This window comes from Lynx canadensis, chromosome C2 (genome assembly GCF_007474595.2).
Source record: "Lynx canadensis isolate LIC74 chromosome C2, mLynCan4.pri.v2, whole genome shotgun sequence".
NCBI classification, from domain to species: domain Eukaryota; kingdom Metazoa; phylum Chordata; class Mammalia; order Carnivora; family Felidae; genus Lynx; species Lynx canadensis.
This window is the reverse complement of record NC_044311.2, coordinates 16,657,937-16,682,587: the sequence shown is the minus strand read 5'-3', so window position 1 is coordinate 16,682,587 and position 24,651 is coordinate 16,657,937. Positions and strand designations below refer to the sequence as shown.

The window sequence follows — 24,651 nt, the reverse complement described above, 5'->3', positions numbered from 1 at the left end:
AGAAGCAAGGTGATTCATTACCGGTGCCAAGGAGAGTATCACCTATTCCTTTTAGAAATAATTCCCGGCACTGTCTGGGGCTTAGTATCAAGGTGCACCTGACCTCAGCAGCCAGGAAATCAACTGAGGATGGGCCCAGGGAAAGGACAGAAGGAGGTGAGGGGAGGGGCAAGACTAAATTGGGAGTGACCGGGAAGTGAGAAAGAAATAGCCTTGCAGAACCTCGAACGCTCAGGAATTTGTATTTTAGTTGTAAATAATGGAAAAGAATAGACAGTTTGTCATCAGGAGCCTTTATTGTTATCACCATTATTACTATGGCTAATATTTATTGAGCATTTACTATGTACCAGGGACCGTGCTAAATAAATATTAAATCTTTGACTCCTTATGGGGACATTGTGAAGTGGGTATGGTTGCTTCCATATTGCAGATGAGTAAACTGAGATGAGGAAGCTAAATTACTTTCCCTGGGTCTCATAGCCAATAAGTGGGACTTGACTGTGAACAGCCTGAGTCCAGGGACAGCCCTTTTAACCATGCCATACACAGGATATATGAAGAGGGCGGATGGCAAGGTAGAATGGAAGGAGGAACCACTGGGCATCTAGGTGAGAGGGGGTACCTGTTCTCAACGAATAAATACACCGTGAGCTCCGGAAAAGACAGAGTAAAAGAGAACAGTCAAAGTAGGGAGGGCTTTCTGGAAGTGGAGACTTTGGAGCCAGGTCATGAGGTGAGAGACATTTTCTGACAATATCCGGGATCATTTGCTACAATATTAGGGGTCTCTCCCTTCTGGCCCAGGCGGGATCCCTTAGTGTGGTCTAGGCCGTCCCCCAGGCCCTGACTCACCTGGTAACCCGATGAAATGGCGTCCACTCTACTCTGGGGGAAGGCTGGGCAAACACAAGGTGTAGTATTGCCTCTGCCTAGAACACATGCCCTGGTGTGGCCTGGCTTCCTAAAGGGCCTGGGACCAAAATGCTCCTTCGGGACAGACCTCCCTCTGATAGTCGGCATAGCTCCTTCCCACCCCAAAAGCCAGCGCAGGATTCTGGTCGGCCTCGGCCTCTATGACCTTCCCTTCCCCCGGGCCTCCCTCCAAACCCGGTAGCCTCTCCTCTTGGATTCTCTTTACACCACAGGTCTGGTTCTCCCTGTGTCCAGGCTAGTGAGGCTGCCTGCCCAGCCTTCCCAGAGAGCGCAGCAGGGCCTGACAGGGCCCCAGCCCTGTCCCAGGGCTCACACTGCAAGCGGGACCCTCCCTGAAGGTTTGCTCTGGCTGCCGGAGCTGCTTGGCTCACGTGGGGCACTAACGCCCCACCCAAGAACAAGTAGAAGCTGGTGGGTGAAGCCGTAGCTTCCTTGCCCCTGGGGAGGAGACCCCTTAGGTATTCTCTAAACCATTTCCCAGGGGTTCCCAGCAAGAGGAGCCCACGTGCCCACAGGGATGGTCTTCCTGGACCTCTTTCCCTTCCCCCCTCCTCCAGTGCTTCCTGAGACCTTTTCCCAGTAAGCTGCTTGCGCTCAGATCCTAGTCTCAGGGTCCGCTTTTGAAAGGCCCAAGGCAGGGAGCTTCCCTGACGGCCTCCAGGACCCCTCCCCATCCGTCTGTCTTTGGTGAGACACCGTCCGTTCCCATCATCCTAAGCACTTTGTGGGGACTTTCTACACCTCTTTTGGATCCAACAGGGAAAGTGGAAATACACCTGTTTTCCCTCTCCGAGGGAACTTAACCACACGTAGGGCAGCCGACCTCCTTCCAGAAGCACGCTGCCCATTTGTGGAATCAAGTCTGCTCGGATACAGCCTCTCATCTGGCTTTTCTCTTTATTTCTACTCTGTACACAGATCTAGCTCAGTTTTTATTGTAAGCAGCTTCAGATCCTTTCTGGAAGTAGGTGGGGATATAAATAAATAACAGCAGCCATAACACATTCTCGGCAAGCTCTTAGTTCCGAGTTGAGCTTTTTTTTTTTTTTTTTTATAAAGAGCTTTTTTAGCCAGGCAGTTGCTTCCACTGCGAGGAAACTTCCTGCCATCTTCACTAGCCTGGCATCCCTGTCAGATGCCTTTGGAATAAGTGGGCAGAGAGGAATTAAAAAGGCAGCTAGCCACCCACCGACAGACCTTTGAAAGAGTAGTTCCTTTTTCTTCTCGAATTAGGGTAGATTTGGGACAAATGGTCAGGCCCGAGGAGGCAGCAGAAATGGGTGGGGAGGCAGAAACATATGTCCCCCCACCCCCGCCCTCCACACCCGGCCCGGGCAGGGCTCTGACCTCCAAGCTTCAGAACTAGTCTCCTTGGGAAGATTCCTAAACCAGTGACCACCCCTCCAAAAACCAGGAGGAGCGGGAGGGGGATCCCAAGGGAAAGGTGGAAAACAGGGCAGGGGCTATTTATAGAGGAGTCTCCAAAACAGAATGAAGAAGCAAACCAGAGGAAGCATCCTGGCTCTGAGGAGATTCCCTCTGTTTCCATAGGTCCAACTCCAGCAACTGTGTCATTTGGGTTTTCGGGCTTCGTAGACCCACGGTCTTGCCCGTGCATGATCCGCCAGAGGAGCCTCGGCCCCCTCCTCTGCAGAATCGGATTTGCACGGTGCCCGCCTCACGGGATTGCTGGGAAGGCTAGTGAAACAGCTGCTCCAGAGCACCCAGTGCAGGTTCTGGCAGAGAGAGGTGCGAAATGGGCATGTCTCCTCTGGATCGGGTGATGAACGCCGTGTGGAAATAAGCTGCCCTCCGCGGGGCTCGTGAGGTTGAGCTGTGGAGATCTAAGGAGCCCTTAATCGACTCAGAAAAGTGGCCACTAACCGAAACATTAAACAAAGCTCCAAAAGACTCCCCAGGAAACGAGTGCTTTAGAAAAGGAAGGGTATTGTAAGCGGTTCCGGCCATTTGCAGACTTGGCCTTCGTTCTAGAAAACTAACCCTGGGATCAGCCCAAGAAGCAGGACCTGACGCTCAGGAGATCAGCCCCCCCCCCCCCCACCAGGAGAGACGCGTGGTGGGGGCAGTGGGGGCAGATGGGGGCATCTCGAGGCCCGAGTTCTAATCCCCACTCTGCCACCTCCCAGTTGTCTGACCTTGAACGAGCTCTTATCTTTTGTGAGCCTGTTTTCTGCCAGTAAACATACCTGCCCTGTCTGTATCACGTACACCGTGCTTTCATTTTCTGACACACATTGACTGTATCCCTCCTGTATTCGTCTCCTAGGGCCTCCATAACAAAGTACCACAAACTGGGTGGCTTAAGCCAACAGAAATTTATTGTCTCACAGCTCTGGAAGCTGGAAGTCCAATATTAAGATGTCAGAAGGGCCATGCTCTCTCTGGCGGCTCTAGGGAAGAATCCTTCCTTGCCTCTTACAGCTTCTGCTGTTGAGGGCAATCCTTGGCACTCCTCGGCTTGTAGAAGCATTACTCCAATCCTCTGTCTTCACGTCCGTGCACATCTATCTCTGTCCGCATTTCCCATTATCACTGGTCAGACTAGATTGAGTCTGACCCAGTGACCTCATTTTTAAGTTGATAACCTGCGTGGAGACCCCATTTCCAAATAAGGTCACATTCTGAAGTTACTGGTGTTAGGACCTCGACATATCTTTGCGGGGAGGGGGACACAATTCAACCCAAAACACCTGCTGAGTGCGGAATTGGAGCGCCTGGACATTCACCCTTCCGTGCGTTCTGCTCTTCTGTGAAGTCTGGCTGAAAATCAAATGTTGTCACATGTTTTGTGAGCTTTTAGAAACCTCTGGCAGTACACGTCACGAGTCTTTGGCTTTTAATGAAAAATGCCCTCTAGGCACTGTGCTACATTTCCCTGGATCTTACCGCGCGGTGGGGAAAGGAAAAGACATTTCCGGTCAAGGGAATAGCATGAGCAGGGCCAGTCGTTTGGCAAAGAGAGGACTGGATGCAGAGCCGAAGGAGATCGGTCAGGGCTAGCTGGCGGGGCCTTTGTGAGCTGCAATAAGGTATGTGAGCATTGGCAACAGAGAGCCCAGTGGGGTTTCTAGACAGGAGAAGCAAGCCAAGAGGGTGAGCCCTGGCTGTTCTGTGCCTGGCCGGAACGCTTTGGCAGGTAAGCAGGGCAGAGCTTTGGTTCATTCTCAGATGTGTGCCCGGAGTTCCAGAAGCCATGAGTGGCCTTTCAGAGTAGCTGACGCCACCCCAAAATCTAGCATCTCCTGGACGTCCTCTGGAACACTGATTCATACTCTGGTATATTCCAAAGGCTATATACCCCGACACTCCGCCACGGTCCCCCCCGAATCTCTAAGATCACCAGCCGTGAAGGGGCTGCAGCCGTCCAGGGGCACCTCATGTGTTGGTCCCAGAATCTTAGGCAGGGAGGGTGCAGGAACACCCCTAAAACATTACCTTCGGGGATATCATGCTTGCTTCTAGGCAGACTTCCAAGAAACTCTTGGGGAGGTCCTGGGTTCGAGACCCTTGTTACTGCCCACGGCCCGTTACTCAGAGCCCTGGCTACCCAGGGGCTGGTCCCTGCCCTGGTTGTTGGATGGCTGCCAAGCTGCCTCTCCCCACCTGTTGGAAGCGTCCGGGTCTAGAGAATGCGAAATGTGTGCTGAGGGCCTCTGTGCCTCCCTCCTCCCACTGACGGACACCCCCCAGCTGGTACGTTCCTAAGGCCGTGTCGTCCTAGCGCCTAGATGCGTGTTTGCTGACCACAGAGAGATGCTGGCCTGGCACAGAATGCTGTCCTAATAACGATGCCACGGATCTTTCGGCCACCCGCTGGGAGCATCCGGCACGTCTGGCCAGGAGGGAGATAGCAAGTGCAGTAGCAGCCTCTAGAAGACAGCAGGGTCAGGCCAGGAGCAGGATACGAGGTGACCCCGGAGCGAGGGGGTGGGCGAAGTGGCGTGACGGCAGGGACTGCCAATACTGCCCCGTGAGGCCCCTGTGCCCTCCGCCTGATGGCTGGGCGCCTTGCACAAGTGACTTGACTTCTCTGGGCCTCCACCCCGGCCACATGGGACAAGAACAGCTCCCACCGGATGAGGGTGCGGGGAGGAGGAGAGGGAGCTGGTTGTGAAGCTCTGGGAACCGCACCTGCCTCTGGGGGCTGTTGGGTGCGACACTGGGCCATGTGCCTTGGAGTGCGGAAGACAGGAGCGTCCTGCAAATACAGCTTGGGCATCAGCCTGTCCCGTGGTCGACGGGCAGATTCAGGCCTAGGGAAAGGGGGGGGGGGGGGCACCCTAGCAGACGTGCCCAGCGTTCCCTGGGAGACTTACCTGTCTATTATTTGGAAGAGTTTGCATCTCCTCCTTGGCTAAAAAAGGAGCAACACGAGCCTGTCTGAGCCGCCTCAGTATCCGGGAGCTGCCACAAACAGGACTTTAAGTCACTGGTGATTCCGTCCCCGTTCATGGGTCTCGTTCTGCAAGCAGCCGCAGTCGGGACAGGGATCCCTCTGCGTGACAAAAAAGGCCGTATAATTGGATGTCATGGCGGGGTTGGGCTTTGCTGCTGCTAAAGATGGCCCTAGGATGGCCCCTCCGTAGGGTCCCCGCTGCACAGCCTTCTGGGAAGGCAGGCTGGGGCTCCCACCTGGAGACGGGCTTCGCCCCACTGAGGAGGAGTGGGGGAGGGAGAGGGGGGACATGGGGGTCCGGGGACGAGAGTTGGAGGAAGGCCTGCCTTCCCCCCTTGGTCTTGGCCGAGCTTCTCCTTAGCTGTTAGCAAGGGCCTCCCCCACCACCCCAGCTTCTCACTCTCTCCTTCTCCTCCCCCCGCCCCCCCCCCATTTCGGAAGTGCCGCGGAAAACCCACACTTCCCTCCGTGCTCCCCGTAACCGCCTTCCTTCCCGACTCAAACAAGCAGGGCTCTCCATTTGCTGCAGCTGGCAGATAATATATAAGCCATTTTAAACCTCATGCCTATGAATCGAGCAACCAGTATAATAAAACACCAGGTTATTTTGTGTTTTATTAACTGCCTCTTCCCTTCAGTTTGCATAATAGTGAGTTAGATTTACATGCCATTAAGACGGCGGTGCATTATTTTTAATAGAAGGTACGACAGGCTTCTCTCCCTCAGCCCAGAGTGTGGTGAAGTAAGCTCATATGATGCTGATGAAGGCTGCGTTCACACTCGCTGGGTCGGGGCAATGGCTTTTTTTCCAGATGGATACTCTGTTGTCAAATGATCGCCCGCTGCAAGCTCGCCTCTCTGTCCCTCTCTTCCGTGTCATCTTCCTACAAACGGGATAAACTGCCTATTAAATTTAATTACAGCCCGAATGGCCTCATGTCTTGCTCTTGTGTTCCCCTGAGTGTACTGTGCTCCACCAAGGTCCTTGAGGAAGGAATGAAATCAATCTGGAGGATGCGCGCCCACTTTCTGCCGGGGGGTGTTGCGGAAGGTAACGTTGGCGGCCACCTTTTGGAGGCCTTCTGAGGCGTCCCCACCCCCACCCCCAGCATTAAAAACGAAAGCTCGCTTTGTTGACGCTCTGGGCTGATTTTCACAGAGGTGAGGAACCCAAGATTGGGGTGCACGGCACCCTTCTCTGAACTGTTGACATTTGTCCGAGGCCTGAACGCCAGGCCCAGGGGGCCTCCCCGTCCATCAGGGTGGTTCAGTTCTGCGTCCGGAGGCAGCGGCGGCCTCGTGACCAGGCCTAGACCCCCGCCCGGAGAGCCCCATCCTCAGAATTCTGGTCTTCCCGAGACCTGAAACTAGCAAGGATTTGGGGGAACTTCATTCCTCGCTGGTTCATTTAACGCATACTTACTGAGCCTCTGTCTGCCGTGCACCGGGCAGTGCTGTAGACACTGAGGACAAAGCAGCGTGAAATGGGACAGGGAGACCCCACGTACGTAAGTGAAGGCCAGTGTGTCAGGAGACAAGCACAGTAAACTTCGAGCAGGGTGGGGGGCACGGAGTGCCAGGTGGGGGGGTCCTGTAGTTTTCAGTAGAGGAGGCCAGAGTGGGGCTCAAGAGAGAGTGACATATTTGATCAAATACTTGGAGGAAGGAGGGAGTGCATCATGTGGGTAGCTGAGGGAACAGCAGTCCAGGGGGATGGAACACCCAGTGCAAAGACCCAGAGGCAGGCATATGCCCACCTGTTCAGGGTAAGCAAGAGACCCGTGAGGCTGGGTGGAGTGAGCTGAAGAATAGTGGGAGGACGGGAGGTCGGAGAGCAGGGCCCGGATCTGGGGAGGCCTTGCAGGCCAGTGACATGACTTTGGCTCTTGGGATGAAACGATAAAGCAGTGGAGGTTCGGAGTAGTACATTGACTTGCTTTGACTTTTGTTTTCAAGGGATCCCTTGCATTCCTTTGATCAGAATAGACTATAAGGCAGCCAGAGTGGAATGAGGGAAGCCAGGGAGGAGGCTGTTGCAGTGATCCAGGCAGGAGATTCTGCTCTGGAGATTAGAGAAGGAAAAGTAGAAGAAAACCAACCAACCGCTTTCTTGGGTGTGTGTTAGCGCGGTCCTAAGCAGAAGCTGAGACCTTCAGTAATTTCCGGCAAATCCTTAGTGGCGTTCTGTTTCCTGTGTGTCCTCCGAGCATCCTCCTTACTGGCTAAACGAGGAAAGCCAGGTTGAGGCTCGTAACGGGCCATGGAGTGGGAACCAGTATGGGGACTTGGCTGGCCATGCTACCTCTGCTCCAGAGGACAGAGGAGAAGACGGTCATTGCCGTTGTCTGAACCCTCCGGCAGTGCCGTTGGCAGTTGGCACTGCTGAGGAAAGGGGTCCAACGCTGACCAAACCCCCCGGGACACACCAGGCACCGCCTGCACCTCCGGGACCCTGCGCATCTCCCTGCAGCCTTGGAGGGTGGCTGTCCCTCCTCACCCCCGGGAAGACTGAGGCGTCGCTTCCGGAGGGCTCGCCTGTCAGGGATCAGGTAGACCTGGGAGCCACTTCCGGCCCCTCGTGGACAAGTTAGCTCTCCTCTCTGAAAGGGCTTTCCCTGTCTCAGGATGACGCGGAGAACAGCCAGCCCCTCCTTGGACGGTGACCGTGGGGTTGGGCGAGGTTCGGAGCCCGGGGCCTGCCTGGATGGCTCCTGCCGTGTGGCACGTCCCCAGAGCGCCAGGTGCTTTCCCTGCCCCGCTGTCAGCTCACCAGGGCAGGGTGCACGTCGGGTGTGCTCAGCAGTTACACCCCGGCCCCTGGCGGCCTGAAGGTGGATCAAGAAGCATTGGTGGAACAGAGGGTGGGAGCAAGAGAGGAAGTCGAATGCGTGAGTGAAGGAAGGAGTATTCGAATAGATGGAGGAATCCGGCCAGCAGGTGCCGGAGTCGGACTGAAATCTAATCTTCCCGTAGGGGGATGAGAGGAGGGCTTCCCCCTGATTTCTTCTGCGGCTCCCCCAGGAACCTGGGCCTCGGGGTCCAGAATGAAAGCTGCTGGGGGGGGTGAGAAGGCCGGTCCCTCCCAGAAGGAGCAGCTGTGCCCTCCTGGGGCTCCCCTCAGGGAGCTGTGTCCTAGCACCGAGCGAGCGTGTCCCGAGAGCCCAGCCTGGCGGTGGGACCCGGGGCGCCCGGGGAAGCGTGCATGTGACCGTCACAGCACTGACGTCCGCTAGAGAGTCTGTGCTCTGCTGTTGTCAGTGTAGCATTTTGTTTTAATTCACACCGTCCCTTTCTTACCTCTTTATTACGAAAACCTGCGGACGCAATGCGGAAGTTGGAGAGACTCGAGTAACGAACGCTGTGATCACTCCCCAGCCTGTCTTACTTCAACTCCCAGCCCTCATCACGCTGTCTCCCCGTTCTATGTTATCCAGAAGTCAGTTACGAATATGTTCTTTGGCCTGTGAATATGTTAATGTTCTCGGGGGGGGGGGGGGGGGAGAACTGCCACCAACAAAAGCGTAGCAGCCATGTTTTCATTACATGAAAGTAGCATCTCACACATCGCAAGTAGCATCTCATAGTGAGATCTCACATTCCCATTCTTGCGATGGGTGTCCGTGTTTTTAGCTTATTTGAATCAGAATTCAGCTAAGGTCTATACATTACAATTGATAAGCCTCCTTGTTTGTTTTTTGTCTTTTGGTTTTTTTTTTAGTCTGTTCTCAGAATGTCCTGCAAGTGCACTCCTTCTGCATGCAGGTTTTTGTATCTGCCTTCTTCACCTGGCCTGTTGCTTCTGAGGCTCATCTGTGCTTGCGGGCCTTGTGGGTGCTCCCTTTGTTGTTCCCGCAGGCTAGAGCGGGTGTGCCGTGATTTGCCCATTTGCCGGTCCATCGGCGCCTCAGTCGCGTTGCTTCTAGTCTGCAGCTTTCTCTTTCCGTTTCTTTTGATCCCCTTGCAATGTATTTGTTGAAGAAACCAATTCGTTGCTTTGACAGAGTCTCTAGCATTCTGGGTGGTGACGGTCGCATCCCACATAGCGGAACTTTGCACATTCCTCTGCCTCCTGGGTTTCCTGCAGTTCCGTGGAGAGGTCCACTCGGGTGCTGGCGTGACTGTTTCATAGATGGCGGGTGTGTGATTCCATGACGGATTGCCTCTTTGGTCAATGCCTCAAGCCCGTAATTCATCAGGGTTCTGAAACGGTGAATCTTTATTCCATCATTCCTTCACTTCTTAGCTCATTTCTAATTCACTTCACTTATTTTTTTGATTTCTGTATCTGTCATTTGATGAGCCATTGGGGCAGGGATACGGTATTGAGCATTTGAAAAAGAATCCTAGCCAAACGCAGCCACCCCAACAGGAAGCTCCCTGGTCAAGACTGAAACATCAGTGCACTAATCGGAAATATGCCGCGTTCCTTGCCTTCTGTTGAGCTTTCCAGAAACTCCCCTGACAGTGTTTTTTCCTTCCCTCTTAGAACTCCAGTGCTGACCATCGAGTCCGACTGGACCTGGGCCTCTGGGACAAATTCAGTGAATTGGCCACCAAGTGCATTATTAAGATTGTGGAGTTTGCTAAACGTCTGCCCGGCTTCACCGGCTTGACCATTGCAGACCAAATCACCCTGCTGAAGGCCGCCTGCCTGGACATTCTGGTATGTGCCCTTCTGAACTCTTAGTGGGGGTTGGGTGGGGGGAGGAGGGGACAGCGATGCTTTGAAGACCTGCAGAGGCTTTGGTTCTCCAGCCTCTCCTCCTGCCACTCCCATTGCACACTGAGCCCCGTCCTTCCTACCTGAATCTCAGTTCCACTCCTGAAAGCTCAGAGACCCCCTCCCCTCCCCAGAGTTGGGCAGAACCTCCTACCTTCTCGACCCTGGTGTGGGAACCCCCACTGCACGATCTTGGGGAAGGACCCAGCCTGGCTCGGTCACAGGCTTGCTTGCTCCCCCAAAGCCCCTTCCGTGGGCCAGTCCTATAGATCTTTCAAAGGCCGTCACACTTCTCGAAGCCAGAGCGACAGGAGGTGGCACATAGCACCCTAGTTCTACCTTCTGATCTTAAACCACCTGTCAGTGGCCTTGGGAAAATCCCTTCCTTCCATAGGCCTCAGTGTCCCCATCTGTGCAAAGGGAATGGATTCCTGGTGCCTCTCTCCCTCTGCCATTCTCACACCATAGCTTCTAGGGCCCTAGAGAGGGTAATGACGACTGTCATACCTTTTCCCTTGTGGGTCTCCTGGCTGGATACCTACCCTCTCTCTTCCTGATAGGGGCATCAAGGATGATATGATTCATTCTGGCTGGGTTGGTTTTCTTGGGCAGGGAAGCAGCTCTCATTGGAGGGGACGGGGGTCTGTCCCGCCTGCGGGGGGTAGTATAGGCTGATGGGCCTCTGGAGGAAGTGGGAGGGGAAGCTGGCCTGCGGGGATGCTTCAGAAAATAGAGAAAGTAAAATTAGCTTTCGAAGTGCTTTAAAAGCATAGATTTTTCTTTTTATTACATCTTTCATAGCTTTGGGTATAAACAGTTCTGCAAAGCAAATATAGTTACTCACTGTAATTAAACACAGTCTTGCTCAGGAGGAGAGAAGACCTCCGTGTGAGGCAGTCGTGCAGGAAGCACGAATGTTTATGTGTCTTTCCACTTACTGGTTGGATCTTAGGAGGAGTGGTAATGGTTACTCGATAAGCTACAAGTTCCAGGGATCCTGAGAGTATATGTGGTATCTTTTCATCTTATAGCGTCAGAGGGTCTGGGACGAACGTAGGGACGTTCAGGAAAAAATGAAACATCAGAGCAGCGTTCACCTGTCACCTACCCACACCCCACAGAGTCTGCAAACCTCAGCTCCTTGGAGCCTCACACACCTCAGTGAGCCTGGCTGGGGATGGCAATTCATCCCATTTTACAGATAAGGAGCTGGAGACTAGGTGAGTCACCAGGGTCAGGTGATTGCTGGAACCACACCCAAGACCCACATCTTTGGACTCCAAAGCCATGAGAGGATTAGAAGCATAGACAGGGAGTGGTGTTAGGCGGGCCCTGGGCAGAGAACCAGCCAGACCACCAGGGAATAGCAGAAGCCACTTGAGCAAATCAGTAACGAGGTTAGTAAGGAGCTACTGGAATAGTTAACAACAAAGCCTGGGCTTTCTTATCCTTTCCTCACGAGTGCTTAAAGTGTAGCTCTCAGGAGAATGTCACCTAAGCCTCAGGACACCCCCGTGATATTAGTAGAGACTGGAGTCACCAGCGCATGGGGAGAGGTGCCCCAGGGGCCTCGAGTCGCCGAGGGACCTGTGAGGTGGCATGCAGCAGGTCGGTGTCTGCACCAGGGCATGTGGTGCAATTCTGACTCCCTGCATCACACGGGCACCCAGCAGGGCCCGGAGCCTTCCTGATGCTTGGGCTCTGACTTTGGTTCTTTGCTTGTTTCTCAGTCCTCCTCTTGTCTGGCTGCCAGGTGGTGACGGTCTGTGGTTCCTTCAACTCTAGCCCTTTGGGAAAGAAGGAATGAGAAGGATACTTTGAGATCCTCCAGTGGAGCATTTGTTTCTACAACACCCTATGCCTAATGGTTCACGGTGCTTAGATCCCTCGTTAAAATCCCTATCCAACCTCCCGTGGCCATCTTCCCACATCCCACCTTTACAATGAAAACTAAGCACTCCTCTGGTTTGCCTGTAGATCCAAGAATCAGCCCTTAGCCCCTTGGTGGAAACAGGTAGAACAGGAACCAGTTCCTTTTTTTTTTTTTAAGTTTATTTATTTTGAGAGATAGAGAGAGCAAGCACGAGCGTGAGTGGGGGAGGGGCAGAGGGGGGAGAGAGAGAGAGAGAGAGAGAGAGAGAGAGAGAGAATCCCAAGCAGGCTCCACACTGTCAACAGAGCCTGATGTGGGGCTCGAACCCATGAACTATGAGATCATGACCTGAGCCGAAATCAAGAGTTGGATGTTCAACCAACTGAGCCACCCAGGCTCCCCCAGGAACTAATTTCGATGACCTTCGTCAAGTTATTTAACCTCTCCCAGCCTCCATTTACCTAGCAGTACAAATCAATAAGGTGTTAACTAAAATAAAAGTAATTCTTTACATGGGCTTAAGTACAGGCATGAATAGAAACGTGGAACATGTAGTAGATCCTCGGTTGGTGGCGTTGAAATCAGGGACAAAGCTGTCATAAGCACATGGGGGCAATTTCAGCCCCTGTGGCCACGAGTCCAGGAAACTGTCAACCACTCCTTCCTGGCTCCACAGGCTTGAGGGGGGTTGGGGTTGGCACAGAGCAGCCACGGGAAGAGAAAACTCTACCCGGGGAAGGGGCAGAGACCTCCAGTCATATGAGGTGAAGCAGAAGGGGTACTTATTTGGCCCCGGACAAGAGCTCATTTCCAAGAATTTGTAGCAAAGGCAATTAATCACGAGAGCCTGAAAAATGCACAACTTCAAAGAGCATCTTTCGGATGAGAATCTTCTCAACTAGCAGAGCCATTTAGAAGAATCTTCTTATCTAAGCCATTGATGTCTGGAGAGAGTGAGACAGAAAGACCAGGAGGACACACAGACAGAGACAGGCTGAAGCTGTTGTCAGCCCCTAGAAAGGAAAGTCACGGTTGTCCCGACGCTGTCACGGCCACCAGCGCATCGTGTTGTGTTTGGTCCGAGACGGGCCTCTGTGTCTGAGCGCGGGGCCGCCTGCCGGGGCCGGCGCTGTGCTGGGAAATCACAGGCCGCGCGGGACGTGGTTTGCTTTACAGTCACGAGGTGGGAGCCCCTCAGGAAGGAGGTCCAAGGACAAAGAGTGCCCGAAGCCTGTCCGGCCTGCGCCCCCTGCCACACTGCCCTCTAGAGGGATTTCCTGTCCCAGCGTCTGCCTGCTGGGGGGACCCTTTGCTGTGGGGACCACAGCCAGGCTTCCCTCAGGGCTGGAGCCCTGCTCTGAGCCTCCTGATTTCCCACAGGGGTCAAGAAGCCGAAAGGTCTCTCCTAAGATGGGCCAAACTTCGAAACCCTTGTGGATAGAAGTTTACCTTCCTTTTCTCGCCCCAGAGTTGTGGCATTCTAAGTTTGTGTTCAGGACAAGAAAGGGAGGCCCCAGAGGAGTCCCCTCGCCTGAGTTCTTGCTCACGTTTTCCTTCTTGCTCACTCTCCTTTATCTTTCCTGTCCTGTTTCTTCTCCTCCTCCCTCTAAACTGCAGGTAATTGGGGTCAAGTCTCTGTCAACCTAAAAATCATAAGAAACAACCTTTGAGGCCATCTGGCCTTCAGGTTGCTCGCCCCTGCTCCTCCCGGCTGACCTCCTTCCCTCTCTCCCTTTTACAGATACTCACTGAGGCCCTGCTGTGTGCCAGGCAGTGTTCTAGGCTCGATGCCACAGCAGTGAACAGGACAGACAAAAATCCCTCCCCTCATGGAGCTGACCTTCTGTTGGGAGTAGACGGACAGTAAATGAATAGGCAGGGTCTTACGGGGCCACAGAGAAAAACAGAAGCAGGATCGAGGCCAGGAACGTGTCTGCGGTGGACCGGGCTTGATTTCTGTGGTGTGGTTAGGGAAGAAGATGACCCTTAACGAAGGGATAGAAAGAGCCGGAACAGTAAAAGACACCAGTCAGAGACATGTGCAAGTGAGGGGTCCTGGGGAGTGTAGTTGAAAGGCCCTGGGGCGGGGAGGCCCTGGCAAGCTGAGGAGCGGTGAGGAGGTGAATGTGCCGGGAGGTGAGCGACAGGGCCGGGCCTGAGAGGAAGCGAGCACAAGATGGCCGGTACGTTTTCATCCTCGCTGTTAGGAGTCACCACCAGCTTTGGCTGAGGTGTGCCACCGTCCAGCTCTTGTTTCCACCCTTCACTGGTCTCTTCGTGCAGCGCGAGGGAAGAAGTCACACACACAGTTGTCGGGCACTTCCTGTGTGATGGACCTACCTGGGGGATTTGATGGCGGGGAGGAGAGGCGAGCCCTTGCCCTTCCAGAGTTCGTGGTCTGGCCCTGCCACCCTCCCTGGGGAGCTCCCGCCTTTACTACAGACTCGTCTCCCAGGCGCCAACATGGCCCCACAGCCACCCAGCTCCCCCTCGGCCTGCCCCAGCTGCTGACGGTAGTAGTTACAAGTGTGGGCTCTGAAGCCAGTCTGCCCGGGTTCCGAATCTGGGGCTGCTGCTTATCTGCTGTGTGACCTTGGGAAAACCACTCCCCGTCTCTGAGCCTCGGGCGATAGAATAGAAGCTGCCTTTTAGGGACTGGAGAGAATGAAATAAGGGACTTGGACAGTGTCTGGAACACCGTAGGCTTCAGTCGCCTCACACTGTATTGAGCCTCACTACACCCTCCGGGGGATTTTTGGTCTCATCTCCAGTTTGCAGATGAGGCAGCCATAGCTCAAGTGGAAGCCGGAGGCCCGTAGGGCCCCGGCAGGCGTTCCTTCTCTCTAGATACTGTCCCGCCACTTTCTTCTTGGCCAGCCCCTCCGCTCAGCCCAGATGCCCCCTCCTCAGAAAAGGTTTTCCTGACCAGCCGCCCAGTTCCTACCCGCTCCCCACAGGTCTCTCTCGTAATTAGAGGCGTGTTCCGCAGCGTCTTGTACGCCTGCTTGTCGGCTCGGGGAGGGCGGGGACCGCGTTGGGGTTGGTCCCTGGAGCAGGCTTCCAGGCACACTGGACGCATTCGTTGAGGACTCGGGAATGAACGGGTGTGCAGATGAATTAGAGATCACAGTGGGAATCCCGGAATCCGTGGGTCAGCTCCAGTGTGCGGTCTTCCCCTGACAGTCACGCGGGGCCTTCCTGGCTCCTGCCGCCCACGGCTCTCTCCGCCCTGAGGGAACACTCCCACGCCAGCGGCAGGAGCGCCTTGCTCTGGTGCTCAAAACATGATCTGTGGCTCCTGGGGTCCTGGGGACCATGTGGCTACACAGCCACGGGGGGCCATTCCCACGTGAAACTGTCCTTCTCCCTTCCAGGGGCTCAGTAGAGACAGGACCCAGCCCGAAGAGCGGCAGGCTCTGGCCTCGGAGCCCACAGCCTGGGTTCAGGCTTCAGCACTGCCTCGGGCCACCGGTGCCATCGGGTGCCATCGGGACGAGGCCCCGCGTCTCTCTGACACCCAGCTTTGTCACCCGTGGGTCCAGAGCCCTGGCCCCGACCGTCACCAGAAGTCCCCGCGAGGCAGTCAGCGTGGTGGTTAAGGGGGCCGGCTATGGAGCCAGTCCCCCTGGGTTCAAATCCCAGCTCTGCCCTATAGAAGCTTCGTGAAGTGGAGCAGTCATGTGACCTCTCTAAGCCTCCGTTATCTGCTCGGTGAAAGGGGTAGAATGGCGGCTCCTCCCTCGTAAAGCTGTTCAGATAATTAATTAGGTTAATGCATGTGAAACACTTAGTATCTGGCACACAGTAAGGGCTCCTTTAAATTAGCATCCTTTAAATTAGATGGTAGCGAACTTGTATTGTGAGCTGTTGACACATCAGGACATATGTGTATACACACACACCCAACCAAGCTCGAGCTGTGCCGCCTGGTTCGGCAGCCACAAGCCACCTGTGGCTGCTGAGTGCCTGAAATGTGGCTGAAGAGCTGTCATTACGAAATAGACACTCAATTTCAAGCACTCAGTATTTAAAAATGTAAACCACCTCCTTAATGATGTTTTATATTGACTACACGTTCATACAAATATTTTGAATATATCCGGCGACACAGAATATCGTATCAAATTTAATCCCTCGTGTCTCTCTTGACGCGTTAACGCAACGGCTCCTCGCGTGCTGGTCTCAGAAAGGCAGGCTGGTGGCAGGTCTCGCCGGGGAAAACATTTTGTCCCGATGAGCTCATCATAATAGGTGCTATGTAGTGCCAGGGAAGACGGCCTCACAAAGCTGTGTGTGTGTTACTGTTGTTGTTATTGTCACTACTTCAACACTCCCACAAGCGCTGGAGGAGAGTCAGATCCGATCAGGATCTGCCCACCAGTTGCCAAATACAATTAGTGCACAGACCGAGATGTGTGAGCAATTTGAGCTTTTCTCCTTTGCCTGGAAACTCAGAAGTCGCTGGCTGCCCCCCTCGGGGGGTTACAAGGTGGGAGAGATTCCGAGGAGGGAGTCCACTTTGTTAATAATTGAACAGATATTCATTAGCCACCTGCTGTGTGGACAACACTGCCCTAGATGCTAAAGATACAGCAGGGAGCAGGTCAGATAAAGAGCCAGCCTCCTTCTAGGAGCTCATCTTCTACAGGGCCAGTGGTCAGCAAGCTCAGAGAGTGACGGTGCTGCGGGGAAAAGAAAGCAGGGCGATGGGGCAGACTGGAATACTACCCGGCAAGGAAAAAGAACCGGGGCTTTATGCGCTACGGCGGGGAACGTCAGAGATGCTATGGACTAATAAGTAAAGGCCAACACAAGAGAGACTATAGTGTAGGATCCCCTTTATGTAAAGTTCAAGAACAGGCAAACGTGATCTGCGGGAATCGGGGTCCAAATAATGGTTACTTGGGGGAGGGGATTGGATCGGGAGGGGCCAAGGGAGCCTGTAGGAGCTGGAACTCTTTGTGTCTTGATCTGGGTGGGTGCACCCTTAGGGGAAAATACATGCAGCTCTACCTGTGAGCTGTGTGCACACTCAAGGCCAGCACGTTATGCTCATTATCTACGGCTGTACGTCAAGTTGCCACAAAACTTAGCAGCAATAAACAATGAGCGTTATTATCTCACGGGGTCCCTGTGAGTTAGGAACAGACTCAGCTGGGTGCCTCTGGATCAGGGTCTTTCATAAAGTTGCAGAAGGGCTGCCGGGGGGGGGGGGGGGCGGCTCCTCACAGCTACCTGGCAAGATAGTGCTGGTTATTGCCAGGAGAGCTCGGTTCCCTCCCGCATGGACCTTTCCATGGGGCTGCCATAGTGTCTTCATGACGTGTCAACCAGCTTTCCCCAAAATGAGATTGAAGAGAGCAGTCAGGGAGGAGTCCACGGTGCCTCGCCTCCTAGGACTTACTCTCCAGAGTCCTACCCGTTGCTTCTAGTGGATTCTATGTTAGCACCAAGTCACTGGGTCCTGCCCACACTCAAGGGGCAGAGGAATGAAGCTTTACTCCTTAAAAGGAGTAGTAGCAAAGAATTTGTGGGCATATATTAAAACCACTGCACATGCTATACCCCAGTTTTAAAACAATTTTATATTTCAAATAAAAGGGGTGATATGATAGAAAGTAATAGGTTTTAGGAAGTGTGTTCCCTGTGCATCCTGAGGAGGTGACGGTTGAACTGAGCTCTGAGTAGGGAGAATCATGAAGACCAAGGGAAAGGCATCAAAGGCAGAGGGAACAGCAAACGCATATGCTTTGCTGCGACACTGAGTTGCTAGAGATTCAGAAAGACCAATATGGCCAATATGGCGAGGGGAAAAATGGGCGGGGGCGGGATAGACAGAGGTCACGGACGCTGCTGCGGGAAGAAGTGTGAACGTCCTGGGTCTAAAACGGCTCAAAGCCATTGGAGGGAACTCAGCAAGGGCGAGGCCCCTCTAGTGAACGTTTTGGACCCTGTGCTGTGGCTGTAGGAATGGGAGTGGAGGCCATCCCCGGAGGAGAGGCGATGGCAGTTTGGATTAGAGCAGTCACAGGGACGAGGGGAGAAGGGTGTCGACTGGTGCCTCCTCTGTCCCTGGGATCCCACGTGCTCAGATCTTGCCACAGCTCCAATCTCTGGCAGTCTGCTCCCCGGGGGCACCCAAAAGGCAGTGGAGCGATACTCCGTTGTCCTTGCTGAAAGCAGGAAGGCTGCAGTCTCAGGTTTGGCCCTCAGCAGAGCTCTGTGCTGCCCGACAGGGCTCTCCTTAGGGGAGTCAGCCTCGCCCGGGCTAATTTTACCCACCTCGTGGGACTTGCGTGCTCCTCTTTCAGATGAAATACCCTCATTTCAAACAAAGGGCGTTTTTTAATACCGGTGAAGCACTTGGTAGTTGCCACTGGCATTTGACTTGAACAAAGTGAAAGTCCTTGGTTTGTGCCCAGAGGCGGGCCTGGCCGGAAGCCGTGAGGAAGATGCCCGCTGCCCACTGGGCCCAGCCGGGGCAGGGTGGGCGTGGCGTTCCTCCTGATAAAAGAAGACGTTGACCGTTCTCCCATCTCAGGCCATGTGCCTTCGTCTCCGGACAGCCCGTTGATACTTGCTTCTGGTTTTGAACTTTTCTAGAGAGAGAAAGGCAACAGAACATAAACGCTTCATGAGAATCCAAACACTTTCCAACTCCTGAGGAGGGACCCCCTTCAGAATAGGAGAGTCTGTGCACTGCAGTTTGGATTTGGATTTCCAAGTGAGCTGTTGACAGCTTGCAAACGCCTAAATCTTGGTCTTCTGTTCCTTTCCAGCAAACCCTGGTTTCTTTCATTATTGCAGGGACAGATCTAGAGCATTCACTTCTTGGCAGCGTGCTACGGCTGCAAAGACTTCTTTAGTACCTCCTTGATTCCAAACTGGAAAAGCGCCTGGAGATTTTGAGCCCATACGTACTGAGCCTACTCGACTCTGCCCATCGCACGATACCTCCCTACGCAGGCACATTTCCTCGTGATCCTCCAGGTGGTTGAAGGGAACATGGGCTGGGGGCTAGGAGTCCTGTGGTCTGCCCTGGCACCGTTGCTTGCGTGACCTTGGGCACTGTACTTCCCCCCCCCCACCCTGCCCCCCGCCAAAGGCTTTCAGGGGAACTCAGGTGGACAAGTAACTCTTGGTTCCTTTGCTGCTCTGACTCTGGCAATGGCTTCATAGCCCATCAGCTACCAAGATGAAGTGCAACAGGTCAGCCGATCAGGGACCCAGAGGAAATGGCTCAGAGAGGCCCCTGGGCAAATACCTGAGAGGCAGAAACAGCCACCCATCCAGAGAAGAGGAATCTTTGTAATGGTTTAGTGACCACTCACATTCAGATGCTTTCCAGTTCACGGTGCCGCTTGGTCACAGAATAGGAATATTAAGTTTGAGGTTGTGCCCCTCTCGCCTCAAGTTTGTAAAATTTTCCGTTTCCAGACCACAGGCCGTGCGCTCCCGTATGCCGGTAGGTCACCATGGATAACTGTTCAGGTTGTACACGGTGCAAAGGCACCCAGCTAAGAAGGCAAATGAGGCTCATATCCAGATTAACTCCAGGCCAGAGGTCATCTCACCTTAGGCGGCTGGAGCGGATAGCGGCCTGCGGAGGAACGAGGCAGCTGTGAAGCAGAGGCTAAGAGCATAGCGGAGTGCTTAAGTGCTGGAGACAGGTCGCCTGAAGCGAGTCATGCCATCTTGTAGTTAGGCACCCAAGGACAAGCTGTTAATTCGCATTGGTTTCCCCGTCTGTAAAATGGGATAACAATAGTCCTAACTCCTGGGTTGATACAAGAATTAAACAATACGTTAAAAGTTAGCATGGTACCTGGCACGTAGTTGCTGATCAATAAAAACATTAGCTACTGTAAGTTGGAGGCGGGAGTGCTAATCATTCACCGTTCTCCTCTCAGGAGATGTCCTGACCAAGAGTCGGACGTGTTTTTAATCCACGAGCGTCCCATGCCCTCACTTTACGGGGCAGGACATCCTCATGCTCCTGCCCAAGTCCGAGTCCTGCATGTAAGAGGAGGGCTGGCTCCTGGCCCAGTCTTCTTGGAGGTTCAGGGAACACCAGAGCAAGGACCCAAGAACATGCGACCTTTCCAGTGTGACCGCCCTGCCCCCTGGCTAACTGTGCTCCAGTGGCTATGAGGCCTTTGCGGTCACTTAGCCAGTCAGGATGGTCCTCTGCACGGGAGCTGTCCTTACCCCCCAACCCCCCAGCACTTGCCTTCAAGATAAAAGATTTGACCTAGTTCCTGCTTTAGGAGTCTTGGTGAGAATATGGAGAGTGGGGAGGGCTGTACGTCTGGGACTTCCCTGCCAGCTGGGAGTCCTGTGGCTTCGTCCGAGAGCCACCCCCTCTGCACGTGGCCGCATCACAGGAAGATGGCAGACCCTTCTGGTCACATCTGTCCTCTCGGTTGACACTGAAGTTCATGGTGACCACACCCAAACTGAGCACCAACATCTGGGAAAAAACACTCAGCTCCATCCACCTACTGGGTTCTTCACTCCTGTCCAGGTGGAATAAATTTGTCTCTGTGCTTCGTGAAGCTCTGAGACTTTTTTAGATGAAAAAGTCAAATGTGGAAACCTGGTTTGCAGAAAGGTCCCTCACAGTTGTTGGTGCAGAAATATGCTTCTGGGTGGCTGAGTGTTCCAGAATGCACGGAGCGTCTTGCCCACAATGAGGACTGACAGGGCAGCAGGAACACCAGAAAGGTGTTTTGGAGTTCACCATGCTGAGCGAGGCCCGAAGGCCCTGAGCCCGGAGCAGGCAACTTCCCAGTAGCAGGTCTGCTGGGGTGGCGGCAGAGTTTCCTATCAAGGCCGTGCGAGGTGGCATTGCGAGACTGTGGCATCGTGACCAAGGTTGCTTACCTAGGATCCCAGCCATATTTCTGAGCTTAGTTGAAATGTTGCCTCTTCTGGGTGTGTGCGCCCTGGACTCGCTCCCACCGGTGTCAGAGGACGTCCGAACGCCCAACTGCCTTCCCGGTTCCACCCCTGCTCGTACTCTCCTTGTCTGTGGAGCTGCGTGACCAGAGGCATCACGGAAGAGGGGGCCTCACCTGGGTTTGAATCCAGTGCAGCCACATGTTAATTGTGTGACACTGGCCATACGGCTTCACCTTTCTGAGCTTTAGCCCCTTATCTGTAAAATAGGAATAATACTCACTCTAGGGCGTTGTTTGAAAGATTGAACGTAGGGCATGAGAACATTTGACATGTACTAGGCATTTAATGGTACATATTGCCTTTTTTTTTTTTTTTTTTTTGTAGACTGTAAGCTCTTTAAAAAAAAATCTTGTTCTTCTTATCCCCAGCACCTGGCACAGTGCCTGGGACATAAGTAGGTACTCAGTAAATGTTTATTCAAGTCAAATGAATTACTTTTAGCACAAGTGGTTCTCAAAATTTCTTTTGTCCTTTTATTGTTCCCTAAATAACGTTAACCCATGTTTTGACTTCTGTTCTTTTAATGAAAGAGCTGCAGAAGACATCACACATCCCAAAGCGGGACCGTGTGCGTGTGATGCAAGAGGTCTTTGGAAATCTACATGCCTAGATCTGGTTGATGCTGTAAGAACAAGCTGGCTTTGATGACCCATCAAATATGCTTTTTTTTTTTTCCTTCCAGATTCTTAGAATTTGCACCAGGTATACCCCAGAACAAGACACCATGACTTTTTCAGATGGCCTTACCCTAAATCGAACTCAGATGCACAATGCTGGATTTGGTCCTCTGACTGACCTTGTGTTCACCTTTGCCAACCAGCTCCTGCCTTTGGAAATGGATGACACAGAAACAGGCCTTCTTAGTGCCATCTGCTTAATCTGTGGAGGTACCAACTACCTAGAAAACCCTCATGAGATTCCATGAAGAACAACTTGCACTTGTCATTTATGGGAAATTCCCATCTCCATTCCAGAGTTATTTTGCATGGAAAAAGACACGTGAATAAATAGCCAGGCATGCATGCTTGGGGTCCGTTGCATTTTTCCATATGGTTATAAATTAAATAAAGGTACTTGGGATCCTGTTGCTCTGAAATACCACAGTGCTATTTCTCCAGTTGCCACAGGTTATTATTTCAAAGGTAGGATCAGACTGTTGTAAAATAAATTGCCCAGGGACATTTTAATGATAATGCTAGGGACTTGATTGTGCTGTTTGCTACTTTAGTGGCTGGGACTACAATTCATTGGTTTGTCTCCCCCAACCCACCCCCACCCCAACGCCCAAACCTTGAAGGACCAGGATAAAATATGGCTTTCTGCTCTGTACTGACCCCTACTGGCTCACAGGAGGTTGAATCATAAGTGGTTAAAAAGTAATGGCTTTGATTACGGGGCCTGTTTACCTTGCTGTTAGAACCATCCTGCTCAAGGCTTGTTTGAATTCAGTTCAGTAGTGACACCTCCTGGTCACAAGGAGTAATTCTCTTCCTGGAACAAAAGCAACCAGGCATCAGAATGTGCTTTTGACCAGCAAGAGGGACACGTTCAAGTATCACTGCCTAAAGCAGTTCCCTGTATCTTCAAAGTTGTGTATGTGATGGAATCATCACATTAATAAAATGATAACGTGCTGGGAGGAACAAGGACGCACACTCACCTGGCAGGTGCGTGACTCTTGTTGCCCTAATTGTTTATCCTTTATTCCTGCTGTCTAGACCGCCAGGACCTTGAGGAACCAACAAAAGTAGATAAGCTACAAGAACCACTGCTGGAAGCACTAAAAATTTATATCCGAAAGAGACGACCCAGCAAGCCTCACATGTTTCCAAAGATCTTAATGAAAATCACAGATCTCCGCAGCATCAGTGCGAAAGGTAGGTCTCGAAGTCTATGTTGTATTCACCAAGTGGTCCTGACTTGTTTTTAAACTGATGTTTTCATTCAGGATGTTTGATAATAGTTGTCTTTTTGTTGTTGTTGTTCCGGAATTCATTTCTCACGGAAATCAGAAGGAATATAGTATTCACCCTTTAAAAAAAAACAAAACACCTTAAATCTTACCCTGCTCAATGATCTTAATAGATTGAGTTTATAATTCAGATTACTAAGTAAATAGAAAAACTGTTTTCAGGAGAATGTACTCTATGACAGCCTTTTTCATCTCATGCCTTGGCACACATGTTCTGGTTGCTATAAACTTGACTCCAGTTTTTCCTGACCATCCAAACCTGGGGAAAATGAATAGTACTTAGGGCAGTTGTTACTGGGTGAAGTGTCTCTCTCCATCGGTGTTGCCGTTGCTATCTCGCGTGTTGGCAGATTTACTTCTGCACACTTCTCAGCAAAGGAACTCTTGCTCTCCTGAGAGGTATAAATATTCTTGGCCTAGTGATTTTCAGTTTGTGTGGCAACGCGAGCAATTACAGAAGTGCCTAGAGCTATATCACAGTTGAGTGTTAGCGTCGGGCTTTGCTGTGTGGAGAGAAAACTCAGCAGCTATCCCTGGTACCCAGCCTGCTGCGGTCCTTCTCCTTCCCCATTAGCGTGCTCTGGCCCTGAAGACCTGGTCGAGCCAAGGAACCAACTCTGCATTTCACAAAGTGCTTAAAAAACACGGTGAATTTGTTGGACGAGGAGTCTCGATTCTTGAGCTACTTTGAAGAGGTTTCCTCGATGAGCCGTTCCTGAGTTCATCCTTAGCATGGGGTTCAGAGTCTCTGCAAACAGCAGATACCAGTGCTTGGCCATTAGAATTACGAGGTCTTTGATTTTAAAAACAGTGAGGCTGTTTAACTTAATACTGTCATTGTCTAGATCTAGCTAGACCGGTGCTAATAGAATTTGCTGTGATTATGGACATACTCTCTAATCTGCCTTGTCCAATACAAGGAGCCACTAGCTACACGTGGCTCTCGAGCACTAAAAAAGTGTCTAATTCAATAGAGGCACTGTTTGTCCTGATTGTAATGTAGCAAATTTAAATCGTCGCACGTGGCTAGTGCCTGTTGCCCTGGACAGGGAAGTGCTGCGTCCAAGTTGACAAGCCGCCCATTTGTTAGTTGTTACCTGTCGCTTCCTTCCTTTGCGGGTAACTGGTATCCTTGAAAACTGTCTTGTTGGAAGACACGCTCTTTCTGGTCTTTTATCAAGAACGTCTCTTTGTAAATTAAGTGAATATATGTTGACACTGTTTCCTACAACTGACTCGGGCATGGGAGCAGCACATTTAAGGAAGTCACCGCGTCTGTGCTGCTTTTCTATAGATGGAGTAGAAATATTTAAATGTCGTAAAATTAGGGTAGCCTCTGGAAGGCACTGGCAGCACGGTTTTCACCAAAACCCTCGTTCAAGTCAGTGAAGGTGGAGACTTAGTTCTTCAGCTTGACTCCTTATCTCTACCAGATTTCTATTATCTCTCTTTAAAAGGTGCAGAACGTGTAATTACCTTGAAAATGGAAATTCCTGGATCAATGCCACCTCTCATTCAGGAAATGCTGGAGAATTCTGAAGGACATGAACCCTTGACCCCCAGTTCGAGCGGGAACCCAGCGGAGCACAGTCCCAGCATCTCACCCAGCTCGGTGGAAAACAGCGGGGTCAGTCAGTCACCACTGGTGCAATAAGACACTTTCCAGCCACTTCAAACATTCCCCAGTACCTTCAGTTCCAGGATTTAAACCGCAAGAAAGAAACATTTTTACTGCTGCTTAGTTTTCGGACTGAAAATATATTAAAACTCAA

At 52.3% G+C, this 24,651-nt stretch overlaps 1 protein-coding gene across 3 annotated transcripts in view; it reads left to right on the top strand.

Moving 5' to 3' along the window:
- Positions 1-24,533, top strand: part of RARB (retinoic acid receptor beta) — a 171,500-nt gene extending 146,967 nt beyond the window's left edge. For all 3 annotated transcript variants that reach the window (XM_030330639.1, XM_030330640.1, XM_030330641.1), the window contains exons 5-8: positions 9,840-10,016; positions 21,590-21,794; positions 22,626-22,784; positions 24,337-24,533. In XM_030330639.1, the coding sequence (XP_030186499.1) occupies positions 9,840-10,016; positions 21,590-21,794; positions 22,626-22,784; positions 24,337-24,533 (738 nt within the window). The remainder of the gene's footprint in view (positions 1-9,839; positions 10,017-21,589; positions 21,795-22,625; positions 22,785-24,336) is intronic.
- Positions 24,534-24,651: the final 118 nt, after the last annotated feature.